This window comes from Podarcis liolepis (genome assembly GCF_965112155.1).
Source record: "Podarcis liolepis genome assembly, chromosome: 16".
In the NCBI taxonomy this organism is placed as follows: Eukaryota; Metazoa; Chordata; class Lepidosauria; order Squamata; family Lacertidae; genus Podarcis; species Podarcis liolepis.
Window position 1 is genome coordinate 756,209 of NC_139567.1, and position 13,337 is coordinate 769,545.

Sequence of the window (13,337 nt, forward strand, 5' to 3'; positions counted from 1 at the left end):
TAACTTGAAACTGTTCTTAACCTGAAGCACCACTTTAGCTAATGGGGCCTCCCGCTGCTGCCTCGCCGCCGGAGCACAATTTCTGTTCTCATCCTGAAGCAAAGTTCTTAACCCGAGGTACTATTTCTGGGTTAGCGGCCCCCTGAAGCTGTATATAAGAACATCTTTAGGGGTACTCTCATTTTGACTCAAGAAAATCACCATTTTATAGTTCGAATTGGGAAAAATATATGCAGTAAATGGACAAAAGTACAAAGATTCACAAAATGTTTAGGGCTATGCGTCCCCAGGAAAAAAGCACTGTACCACCCTATACCCACAGGTCTCAGGGTGGTTCACAGCTGTCAGCCAATGTGATGCCCACCAGATGTTGTTGGAGTTCAGCATGGCCAGGATGGCATTTAGACTCCAACACTATCTGGAGGGCCACAAGTTCCCCATCCCTGGTTCGTTCCCTCAGCACTGAGGAGTAGTGCACAGTTGTGTGAGGAAAAACGTTAACTTGGCTTAGGTTTAAAAATCCCCCCCCCCGGGAGTTCCAGGAAGGCAATAGGCCTCTCCTAGCTACACTCTCAGCAGCTCCCAGGATTCATTGGAGGAGGTCATGGCTTTAAATGTATGGTGTGAACGCAGTCTCATTGGCTGGCCAGTTTAGCCTTGTCTCACTGGAAAGTCACAAGAGGGTAGAGGCAAAACAGACTTCTCTCTCTCCCCCCCCCCCACTGAAAACACAGCACAGTAATAAAAGGAAAACAAATACTCCCAACTTGGAAACACTTTATTTTTATTCAGGCAATGGGACATGGAAAAAATATATTAGTAATCATTATTATAATCTCATTTGTGTGAGTATAACTCTTACAAATATTTACCTGACATAGAAAAGGGAAATTATCATACATATCAAATGTGTGATGGTAGCAAGTCACACCCACTGCACAAAGCAGCCCCAGCCGCAGGGCATCCTGGTCCAGGGGCTGGAGACCCTTTGCTGGATGGTACAAGGGAACCAAAGTAACTGTCAGGTTAATATATCTTGGGGACTTTGTGGCAGACAAGTGCTTTCAGCAACTGTATGCTGGCAGACAGCAATAACTGGGTTTATAGGCAGGCTCCTTTGTGTAAAGGGTTGTTTAGCTTTCACAGCAGAGAGAGAAAGGCATGCTGGGAACCAGAGACTAGCAAATTGCTTCTGTTCTGGAATTAAACCGCATCAACTGGACGATTTAACTAGTCATCAGCCAGATATAAGAGAATCATCCAGTCTGGATTTTTCTGATGCAAGGCAGCCTAATATGGAAGCACAGTTTCCAAAATACACCACCAGAACCTTCCCCTCCACCCCGATTTTGAGTTCAGGACATAGGTCGCCTGCATTACATCGACCATTTGGGAGAGAATCATATACTTCTTACATTATGGGAACAGGCTGCATCTGCCACCACCAGAACTAAGTTGCAGAAGCCATTACAAGGTCGATGAGCAACTAAAAAATAAAAGCAATCTGGGACAGTGTAGCATGGAGTAACCCAGTGCCAAAACTGTTCCTGCTAGTGAGCACAACTGCATTAGAAACCGCACCTGTCTGCTGCATAGTTTGCCTTCCATACTTTCACCCAGTTTCCAAAGAGATGACAGGAGCATCTAGAATCCCATTAACAGGGAGGAGATTATATATTCATATTCTTCCATGTCTAGGAGATGTTACTCACTTGGGAGGCCCTGCATTCAAAGTGCATTCTGGGAAATGTGCTCTCTCTCTTTCTCTGGGAGGGAACACTGTCCTCCCACCGCAGCATTAAAGTGCACTAACTGAAAAGAGAAATTCCAGGAGGGTACCCTATGTTGCTCTGTGCCTGAACACACACAAGAGCCTTAAGAAAATGTATCGTGGCACAAACCTTCTAATCTATAAGACCTTATAAAGTCTTTAAGGTGCCCTGAAGCACTGCCTTTTTCATTGCCAATTCTGGCTCACAAAGACTTGCTCTCGCACAATCCAGTAGACCCTAATTTGAATTCTACATGTGATCCACCCTCAGGAAGCAATCTAGACACCAGCCTGTGTCATGCAACAGCTGCATTAAAACTGGCCTTGTTGCGCACCCCCTCCATTGCAGCTTACTTCACATCTCACTTGTGCCTTCCCCATGCTCACTGCAACCACATATGGCAAAGCACCTGTTTAGGTAAACGGCACCTCCTCCTGGCCCCTCCCCATCACCCATTGGCAGGTATTCACAGCAATGTCCCTTTTCATCAGGCATCAGCTCTCAAGGCAGCAAATGCAGCATCTTCTGTGGGCTGGAGCCCCACCTAGTTGTAGAACAGAGTGGCTGTTCTCAAGGCCTTCTTGCAAATAAAATGGCATGTCTAATATGTATATACTGCATATGCCTCACCAATTGCAGCTGGGCTACAAAAAGTGGACAGTGGAAGTGAAGCCAAGGAGGAGACCTGGACTGGTGTGTAATGTTGGAAATGAACACATAATAGGGCCTCTGATTCCCTCTTGCAGGTGAAGACTGCTTGATACAGAAGGCAAGTGCATGTGCTTTTCCCTCTCCTGCAGCAGGGGGAAGATTAGTTCTGGAAAATAAGGCAGGGTGCTCACTTGAAGATGCAGATAGACAACAGGAAGTAGCAGAGCATGGTTGCTCTGGACGAGAGAGGGGGGGTCAGTCCGCCTTTCCTAGCTTGGCAATCAGCTCATCGCAGATCTTGGTCAGTTCTTCAATTTCCTGGTTCTGAAAAACACACAAAACGTAGGAAGTGAAGAGCTGCTAATGACACATTCTTAAATCTCCTTTCTTGTTGCCACCATTGGGTGCAAGAGAATGCAGAGGGTTTGGGCTGGCGAATGGGATAATGGGATAAGCCAGAGCTTTCCAAACTGTGTGTTGCGACACATTAGCATGTTGCCTTCAGTGTGCAGGCGTTTCATGTGAATGCTGCTCCTCCTGGGACTGGCAAGGGGTTAGTGCTAGTAAAACTGAATTATTGTGTCACAAAATGATGCATGTCTAAAAAGTATGTTACCAACATGAAAAGTTTAGAAAGCTCTGGTATAGGCAGTGGCCACAGTCCAGGGATGGGGAGCCTGCAATCTAGCCAACATGCTGTGGACTCCACACAGGATCCCAATGCCTGCTGTAGAGCATTTCCATAAAAAAACCCCACAGACTTGCAAAAGTTGAAACCTGCAAAATCCAATAAGGCACCTGTAGTGCAATGGAGTCTCCTTTAAATGCTTGTGCAATCATATTTTCATAGTTTCAACTAGGTCACCTTTCTGTGCCCTGGACCACATTTGGAAACCAAAGAAACTGTTGTGAGTATCACAAAATGCCCTCAAAGCAGGCAAAACATCTACACACATCCCAAACCAAATCAAACACTGACAGAAGAAGTAGCTAAGGAAACCATCCTGAAGAACAACGTCCCCAAAACTCAGTATTTGAAAAAGAAACCTAGGAAGGGCTTTTGCAGGCACCAAGGTGGGCCTCAAGTTAGGGACCATAGCAATAGGGTCTTGGTATTGAGGAAATCAACCAACATAACCAAGTTAACCCAAACAGATTCAGGAGTACTATTTGGAACACAGATTACTGTATATCATCGTCAGGATTGTACTACCCTTCAGTGTATAAGGCTCTCCCAACACAGAAGAAAATATTAAAAACACAGGACAAATGAAGCACAATAGAAATATTGTATAAACACAATAAATGAATCAGGCCATTGAACAATTAAGAAGAATAAAAAATAGCAATATCACAAGATCAGGAGAATACTGAAAACTCAATGTACATTTTGCTGTCCATGTTAAAGGAATTTCAAGCAGCATGTGGTAGATTCAGACAATTGCTCTTTTCTTTGCAGCAGGAAAAAGATAAGAGAGGCTCCTTCACCTTTTGCTGGAGGGCCCTCTCCAGAGACTCCACCTTCATTTGTTCTTTTCGGAGCCCAGCGTGAAGAGCTGCACTCTCCGCTTTGGCCTTGTTGCGCACCTGAGCAATTTCTTCATTGGCTCTGCATTGAAGGGGGAAGACAGCAATAGAAACAGAGATGCAAATAAGGTTCATCTTCTGGATAGCCCTTGAGAGTGACAGTATTGTGCTCAGCCAGACTGTAATAAAAATGTCCTTAGCAGAGAAAACTGACTCTCAGATTGTGGGTGAAGGCTTTCAACTGCAGGATTTGCTGTCCGCAATATAGCAGCCCACTGTTGATATTATTCATGATGCGCTGCAATCCTTTGGCAGTGGAGGCTGGTCCATTGCAGCAAACAGGTAGCTCTGCCCACCAACCTTGCTCTGCCCTCAAACAGCTGCCACCTGCCTGCTTTCCGAGCCTCCTCTGCCTTAGGTCTTAGTGTTTCCCTATGTAGAGCCCAGCATGGAGGATGATGGGGACAAAACTAAAATTAACTAGCTCTGCACCAGCTGTTGCTCACTCTGCTTCCATCTTATCACTCCCCAAAGGGCATCAGCCACCACTGATCCTTCAACTGCTTATCGTCATCATTATTCCTGAAACTTGAGCTTATACTTGTATATTCTGTTGCAGGCAAAGACGCTTTTGCTCCCCATCCCCCCTTAATCAAGACACCATGAGAGCCTTCCTCTGGCCTCACTTGCTTCCCCTTCTCCTCCTCCAGCACACCCACAGGGAGGAATCTGGAAGCTTTCACTCCCGCTTTCTGTTAACCACACTTCAGTGTTGCCATTCTCTCTTTCCTTGAAAGCCAAAAATTCCTTACTTGTCCAACTTCTCTTCAGCGTGGATTTTCAAGGCCTGGTACCGCTGCTCTTCTTGCTTGACCCGAGTGAGATAATCCTGAGCACACTTCTTCAACGCGTCCTCATTCTAGAAGACAAAAGTGAGAGGAAGATGCAAAAGGTTTAGCAACAAAAGATGCAAGTGTGCCAACTAGCAGAGCATCAAGATGGAGAAGCTAGCAAAGTTCTCCAGAGCTGAACTTGGGGAAAGTGCTTCAAAGGCTTCTTAAAGTCCATAGGGAAATAGCATGCAAGCTTCACGAGCCTCTAAATTCTTCTCCAGCACGGACTGAAATCTGACCTGGAGCAGAATTGTTGGCTTCCTGATACTGCCCCATTGGGGAAAATCTGAATCGCCTGTTGCCATGTGATGTCAGGAAACAGACTGGTGGAGGCCCACACCTATCGGTCAAAAGGGGTGCAGAGGGTGGGCCAGTTCTGGATCCAGCCCTCCAATGGAGATTATACATTCATCAAAATGAATGCACCCATTTGGATAATGAATATTAAAGAATACACCTTCATAAACTAGGTGTTTTTTAAAAAGATATGAGACTTTGCAAGAGGCTTAATCCATAAATCCTTGACTAACACAGGGGAATAAATGCAATAATATATGAGGGGGGATTATTTCCTCTGCTAAAATACGGCAATTGTGCAGTTGATTGTCGGCTGCCGGCGGTGATTGGACAGTGGCTTTGGCGAGATATGCGACTGGCAGTGGCGGTCAGGTGGGTGAGTGATTGTCTGCAATCCCCCCAAAAGCTAAACAACTGTGCCTCCCCCCAAAAAAGTTTAACAGCTCTGGGCAATCTCCAACCATTTCCTTAATTTGGAGTCCCCAAAAATAGGGGTCGTCTAATACACGGGGGCATAGTCTACATGGAAAAGCACAGTAACATAATTTACGGTAATTTCACTTGATAAGTAAAATGTGTTTAAAATTGCCTAGAAATCATTAAAAATGCTTACCAAGTACTTGCAGTTTTACTATAAATTATTATTATTGTTAATAATAATAGTAGTAGTAGTAGTAATAATAATAATAATAATAATAATAATAATAAGGCATTTTTGACATTCTCAGAAGGTAAAATTAAAATCCTTTGGGGTTTTTTGGTTTTCCAAAAGCAAATTATGTGCTTCTTCCTCAGACATAGACTTACTGAATACTGTCCAGTCACAAAAAGAATAGCAGATTTGAATCACACCCAGAAACATATTTTTAAGACGCATCACTGAAGAAATTTGCAAAAATGCAATTTCACCCCGAAAAAAGATACGCCCTCCTGCATCAGGGTACCTGTGGCCCTTCAGAAATTGCTGCATTCAAACTCCCATCAGCCCAGCCAGCAGGGCTAATGGTTAGGGGTCCAGGAACTTCTGGAGCCCACAGGTCCCCCACCTCTGGCCTACAGCAGATAAGGCAGGGATTCTGAGCTGCAGGTAAGGAGGAGAAAAGGCCTTTTTATGCAGAGAAAGGACCTTCTTAAAGCCTTCCAGGACCCCCTTCAGGTTCTCATATCTCCTGAACAGGTCGGAAAGGGACCGTTCCACAGAATTCAGGTCAGACAGAGCCTGCTCCTTCTCCATCGTCAGTTGCTGAAGACTCTTCTGGGATGCCATGTTTGTCCTCTGTTCATCCTCTGTGGATTCAAATGAAAAGGAGAACATTAATCCTACCTGGAAAGTATTGGCTCCTAAGTAGCAGTTAGGCGTTCCCTTCTTCCCCAGCTGTGATTCCTATCGGAGAAGACAGTGCTGAACAGCAGCGCAGGAGGGCAGGTTTTCACGTGTTCAAGAGCTCCGCCAAAGGTTTAGTTCACCTTTCACTGACCAGGCACCCTCAAGAGGTTTTGGACGACAACTCCCATTAATGACTGAAGGTTGGCCAAGGCTGAACTAAATGGAGAGGGGTTGGTGTTCAAAACCTCTGAAGGGCACCAGGTTGGGGAAGGCTAACTTAATACAAGAGGCACAAATACAAGATGGGGGACACCTGGCTTGAGAGCAGTACATGTGAAAAGGATCTAGGAGTCTTGGTTGACCACAAACTTGACATGAGCCAACAGTGTGACGCGGCAGCTAAAAAAGCCAATGCAATTCTGGGCTGCATCAATAGGAGTATAGCATCTAGATCAAGGGAAGTAATAGTGCCACTGTATTCTGCTCTGGTCAGACCTCACCTGGAGTACTGTATCCAGTTCTGGGCACCACAATTCAAGAAGGACACTGACAAACTGGAACGTGTCCAGAGGAGGGCAACCAAAATGGTCAAATGCCTGGAAACGATGCCTTATGAGGAACGGCTAAGGGAGCTGGGCATGTTTAGCCTGGAGAAGAGGAGGTTAAGGGGTGATATGATAGCCATGTTCAAATATATAAAAGGATGTCACATAGAGGAGGGAGAAAGGTTGTTTTCTGCTGCTCCAGAGAAGCGGACACGGAGCAATGGATCCAAACTACAAGAAAGAAGATTCCACCTAAACATTAGGAAGAACTTCCTGACAGTAAGAGCTGTTCGACAGTGGAATTTGCTGCCAAGGAGTGTGGTGGAGTCTCCTACTTTGGAGGTCTTTAAGCAGAGGCTTGACAACCATATGTCAGGAGTGCTCTGATGGTGTTTCCTGCTTGGCAGGGGGTTGGACTTGATGGCCCTTGTGGTCTCTTCCAACTCTATGATTCTATGATTCTATAATTCCAAATTCAGGTACGTAATGGTCTGATGTAGTCAAAATAAAAATAAAAAATTGTCCAGTAGCACCTTATAGACCAACTTAGTTTGTTCTGGTATAAGCTTTTGTGTGCATGCACACTTCTTCAGATACCAATTTGAAATGGAGACGTATCCTGTCCTTGATATCTGCTATTTCCCACCAATTAGCCAATATTTTTTAAAAAGAGTGCTGTTGTGCTCTGTTCTTCCTCTGCGGAGCCAGGGAACCAGGTGGAGGGCCTTCTTGGTAGTGGCACCCACCAGGTGGAATGCCCTCCCATCAGATGTCCAACAGATAAACAACCCCACAACTTTCTGAACGCAGCCTTGTATCCATAAGTTTTTAATGTTTGATGTTTGCTGTGGTTTTATTATGCTGGAAGCCGCCCAGAGTGGCTTCGAACACCCAGTCCAATGGGAGGGGTACAAATAATAAAAATTCTTATTATAATGGGCATCTGGTTGGCCACTGTGAGAACAGGGTGCTGGTCTAGATGGGCCTTGGGCTAATCTATCTGGCTCTTATGTTCTTATCATGCTCACAGCATTTACACAGAGACTTGACTATAACTGCTTCTCCAAGCGCTGACCAGACTCCAAGACTCCAAGTTACCACTTGAAAAATTGGCACGTCGTGTCACAGACACAGAGACCGGACACACTGCATTGAAACTGCATTTGTGAACAGCTCTGAGATCTATGAGTATAGACAGGGCGGTATACAAATTTAATAAAATGAATAAATAAAGATATGCCTCCTGCACATTTATGGCCTGGATTAGCTGGAGGGGATGATTTGTAGAGGGTGAGGCACAGCTTTCTTGTCCCTTCTGCCCACAAAGCCATGGCTTACCTATCATCTGGGCAATGGTCTTCTCGTATTCAGCCACAATCTTCCTAAACAGAAAAGTCAGGAAACAGCACACAAGAATCAGAATTGCTCACTTCTTGCTTCAGTGTACCAGCTCCACCCACTCATCCTAGTGCGGGATGCCTTTTACATTATTTCATCCTTATGCAAGACAGACAGACAGCCATCACTCAAAGTTTCTCTTCTGCAGGCATCTTAAGATGCATGCAATCTTGAGAATGGTTACATGCGCACCCATTTCACTGCATAGACCTGTTTGGCTTCCAGAACTCTTTACAAAAATGTAGGTAAAGAAAACTGACACATTTTTTGATTTGGGTGCTTTTTTGTTAACATCCAAACAAACAAACAAACAACTATGTACAAATTTATTCCATTTGTATCCTGTTCTTTCTCCTGATGTGGTGCACACAAAGGTCCTGCTCTTTTATCTTCACAACCAGCCTGCAAGGTAGGCAGGCTGGACTGAGAGGAACAAGCTGATGATCACCCAGGAAGTCTTGTGGCTGAGTGGAGATTGACTTGGGGCCAGTGTGGTGTAGTGGTTAAGAGCGGTAGTCACGTAATCTGGGAAACCGGGTTCGTGTCTCCGCTCCTCCACATGCAGCTGCTGGGTGACCTTGGGCCAGTCACACTTCTCTGAAGTCTCTCAGCCCCACTCACCTCACAGAGTGTTTGTTGTGGGGGAGGAAGGGAAAGGAGAATGTTAGCCGCTTTGAGACTCCTGAAGGGGAGTGAAAGGCGGGATATCAAATCCAAACTCTTCTTCTTCTTCTTCCCTGCCCAAGTCAAATTCCTAGGCCAGGGATGGCTTTTTTTCATTCGGGGGCCACACTTGCCCTTGGCCAACCCTCCAGAGGCTGCATGCCAAAGGGCAGCTGCGGACAAAAGTGGATGTTGCCTTTCTACACACTTAAGAGAACATGTCACTGTACTCTTTTTGGTGCCTGCAAAAAACATTTTTGTTTAGACAAGCCTACCCAAATATAGATAATGTTAACATGTGTTCTAATATGTTTTTAGTTTATCAATGATTTTTTTTAAACATTTTAAATACAGTGGTGCCCCGCAAGACGAATGCCTCGCAAGACGGAAAACTCGCTAGATGAAAGGGTTTTCCGTTTTTGAGCTGCTTCGCAAGACGAATTTCCCTATGGGCTTGCTTCGCAAGACGAAAACGTCTTGCAAGTTTGCTTCCTTTTTCTTAACACCGTTAATACAGTTGCGACTTGACTTCGAGGAGCAACTCATAGAACGCAGTGTACCTAGTAGCCTTTTTTGAGGTTTTTAAAGACTTTGGTGATTTTTGAAGCTTTTCCAAAACTTCTTTTGCAGCCATTTGGTAAGTTAAGCTTTTAAAACTTTTTTTTTGGGGGGGGGGGTTGGATTTTGGGTTGGGGTGTTTGGAATTCAAGGACTTGCTTTTGGGAAGGGGTTTGCAAGAATTTGGAAGCTTGTGTGTTTTTTTCTGCATTTTTATGATTTTCTGTGACCATTGGGCCACTCTGCTGTTTTTTAAAATAAATTCTGGGTTTGAATTTTGAAATGCTCTTTACAGTATTTGTGACTTTAAAGAGCACTTAATAAACTCTTGTTCTACCAAATTTGGCTTTGTTTGGACTTTTTTTGACCATAGGAACGCATTAATTGATTTTCAATGCATTCCTATGGGAAACCGTGCTTCGCAAGATGAAAAATTCGCTAGATGAAAAAATTCGTGGAATGAATTAATTTCGTCTTGCGAGGCACCACTGTACTTATTCTTAACTGTTTTTACCAGTAATTTTATTGGTTTATTATTTTGAAAACAGTTTTCAGGGTATTTTGTTTGTTTGTTTTTACATTCAATTGGTATATTTCAATTGGTATAATTCGTTGTCCCCGAAGGGGGCAATGACAATAAAGATATTATTATTATTATATAAATTTTATGAAATAAAAAATTATAGACACCCACACGTACATCAGCTGAGGTAGGGGGCTATCACTCTTCTTGCTCATCAAACTACAGGAGAGGGTACAATTTACATCCCCACCAGGGCCCTGGGCTGGATGGAGAGAGTTACCTCATTTCCAAAACCTCTTGCCGGCTTCCTTCATATTTCCACTTCCAATCGTTTGCTTCAATCTCTTTGGAGATGATCTACAAAACATGGGAACAAAGAACATCATTTAGCTTTCCATTTCAGAGCCCTCCTAACTGTAAAAAGTAATGTGTGAAGCCACTACGAGGCATTTCAAAAAATACCTAATGGGATAAACTCAGCACAGAAGGCACATATCAGGAGTGGTTAGGCGCAAATGTAAAAACTCTGCCTGCCACTTTTAAATTGTGGCACCCCTTTCTGTGGGCAAGAAGGGTCACTGTCTAGTAGCTTGCATGTAAACGTCACCCACCTCAGACTGGGAGGACCCTCTGGCAGGCCTGGACCCCAGCACTTCTGAGGCACTAGTGGACTTTGGAGAAGGCTACCTTCAGTTTTCACATGCTCAGGCTCAGGCCCAGACTGTGGTCCTCTCATTTCCAGAGGGCAGAACAGTGAGAAAGAGCTAGAGCAGGCTCCTGGCATTTATTGCCAGTCCTGGCCACTGATACTGCCTGCCAGTCAGAGGAGCTGATGTTCGTGTCTGTGTTTGAAGAGGCTGTAAAGCCTGAGTGCTCTGTAGCACTCTGTAGGGTTTGACCTCAGATCAGAAGAAAACCCTGATCCCTTGCACACCATACAATGAGGTGGGCAAGCTTTTCTCTTAGGGTGGTCCTCAGACTTTGCAGACCTGGAACGCAGCTTCAACCCAAACATACATTTGGGGACCCATTTCTGAATTTTTAAATAAGCTACTTGCATAGTGGCAGTGCTGCTCCTGTGACTTGCCTTCGGTCATGCTTTGATGTCCTGGCAGTGGGTGCTGACCCAAGAGTTTGAAGGCCAGTGCCTCAAGGGCAGTCTGGGGGGGGGCGGCACATTCTCTCTCTGCCTTTCCTTTCTCATTCCCTCTTCCTCCCAGGAGAGACAGGAGAGGGTCTGATCACTCACAGATTTCTTTGGCTTTTAGGCCTGAGGCTGCAGGTTGCCCATCCCTGCTTTTTAAAATCTCCCTGCCAGATTTAAGGATCTATTTTGAAGCTGCAGCCTTTTGTTGGTTGAAAGAATGGTTTTTGTTGGAAGATACAGATGTTTTAGATTTGGAAGGTTTTGATAATGTATTTGGTTGGCATGCATATTTACGGTATGACAAGATAAAAGCCCACAAAGGATTTAAAAACCATATAATTAGAAAATCTTCATACAATGTTTGGATAAGATATAGGGATCTGTTAGAAAGGAAAACACCCAGGTGGATATCACCATTGGAATCTAAGACCCATAAAAGGTTGAATATGAAAGATATGTGGTTCAAGTATAATGATATTTTGATGGAAGTAGGGGACCAATTTAGATTTAAAATCTTATGATCAGTTGAAATATAAATTAGATGATTGGTTCCAGTACATCCAGATAAATGAAGTGTTGAAAATGGATAAGAAAATCGGTTTTCAAACAAAGAAATCCAAACTGGAAACGGAATTACTAGACACAAAAATAAAAAACCTATCTAAGATGTATAATTTATTGCTGGAATGGCATACAAAAGATGAACAAGTGAAATCTGTAATGACTGAATGGGCTAGGGATGTGGGGCACAATATTATGATGGTGGACTGGGAGAAATTGTGGAAAAAAGGAATCCAATTTACAGTTTGTAATGTGTTAAGAGAAAATCTGATGAAAATGATGTATATATTGTACTTAACACCAGTGAAGTTAGCAAACATGTATCATACTCATGATAATAAATGCTGGAAATGTAAAGAAAAAGAAGGAACCTTTTCCCACATGTGGTGGACGTGCCCCAAGGTAAAAGGCTTCTGGGAAAGGACTTATAATGAATTGAAGCCCACTTAACAATGTTTAGAAAAATAAGGATATGACAAGAATTTGTTTGTATTGTTTGTTTTTTCTGTTCGTGTTTTTTATTTGTGTTATAAAATGAATAGAAATTTTTGTATTTTTTGTATGTTTTCTGTCTTCATTATTTAAGTGACTTAAACTAACATACACTCCAGAAACATAGACCACCAACGAGCCTTACATGGTTGACATCCTGATGGGGTCCCCCCCCAGGTGCAGCTCTTACCTCCTCTCTGATCAGAGTCAGAACTGCCATCTTATCAGATTCACTGAGGCAAATCGCATCTAGGGGGCTTTCAGCACTCCCTGGCGTCTCATGGGGTGCAGTTCCAGAGGCCTTTCCCCCAGGGGATAGTTCAGAACTTCCCTGTGGAAAGAAGGACTGCGTCAAGACAAAAACCAGCCATCCCTTTCGAACTGGGAAAGTTCTTCCTGAACTCGTTCCCCCAATTCCAGTGGTCCAAACAAGAGTTCCAAGGAGATGGGAACATGTTACTCAGTGCAACTTTGGATACAATCCAGAATTTATAAACCACCTTCCACATACATATTTCAAGGAAATGGAAAAAGATATAATAAAAACAACTATTTAAAAGGACACCAAGAATAGAATACAATTTAAAACACAAACATAAAATTGAGACCCACAGCAGAGATCCCTAGCCATCCATCTGGGAAAGGTTGTTGGAACAAAAATGTCTTCAATTGTTTCTGGAACGTGATGATGGGGGGCAAATCTGTGGGTCTTTGAAGTCTAAAATCCTGTGGAAAGTCTGAGGAGGAGGGGGAAATGTCAAAGGAGGGGGAAGGGCTCTGGCCAGGCAAACTGGGCTTAGGAAAAAGAAGCAGCAAAGATGGCCAGGGCAGCACCAAGGTGCTGATACATCAACCATACAGGGCTGTATCTAACTCTACAATTCAGATTGTCCAACCCCCTGCAACGCAGGAATCTCAGCTAAAGCAGCCATGGCAGACGACCATGTATAGGATTACAGTGGTACCTTGGTTCTCAAATGTAA

General features: G+C 43.9%; 1 protein-coding gene across 9 annotated transcripts in view; it reads right to left on the bottom strand.

Annotated features, from left to right (window-relative positions):
* Window positions 1-767: 767 nt before the first annotated feature.
* TACC1 (transforming acidic coiled-coil containing protein 1) overlaps window positions 768-13,337 on the bottom strand; it is an 89,916-nt gene continuing 77,346 nt past the window's right edge. For all 9 annotated transcript variants that reach the window (XM_083480425.1, XM_083480427.1, XM_083480426.1 and 6 more), the window contains 7 exons: window positions 12,545-12,685; window positions 10,435-10,511; window positions 8,351-8,394; window positions 6,267-6,427; window positions 4,763-4,869; window positions 3,912-4,032; window positions 768-2,747 (listed from right to left, as the gene is read on the bottom strand). In XM_083480425.1, the coding sequence (XP_083336551.1) occupies window positions 2,679-2,747; window positions 3,912-4,032; window positions 4,763-4,869; window positions 6,267-6,427; window positions 8,351-8,394; window positions 10,435-10,511; window positions 12,545-12,685 (720 nt within the window). In that variant the 3' untranslated portion in view covers window positions 768-2,678. The remainder of the gene's footprint in view (window positions 2,748-3,911; window positions 4,033-4,762; window positions 4,870-6,266; window positions 6,428-8,350; window positions 8,395-10,434; window positions 10,512-12,544; window positions 12,686-13,337) is intronic.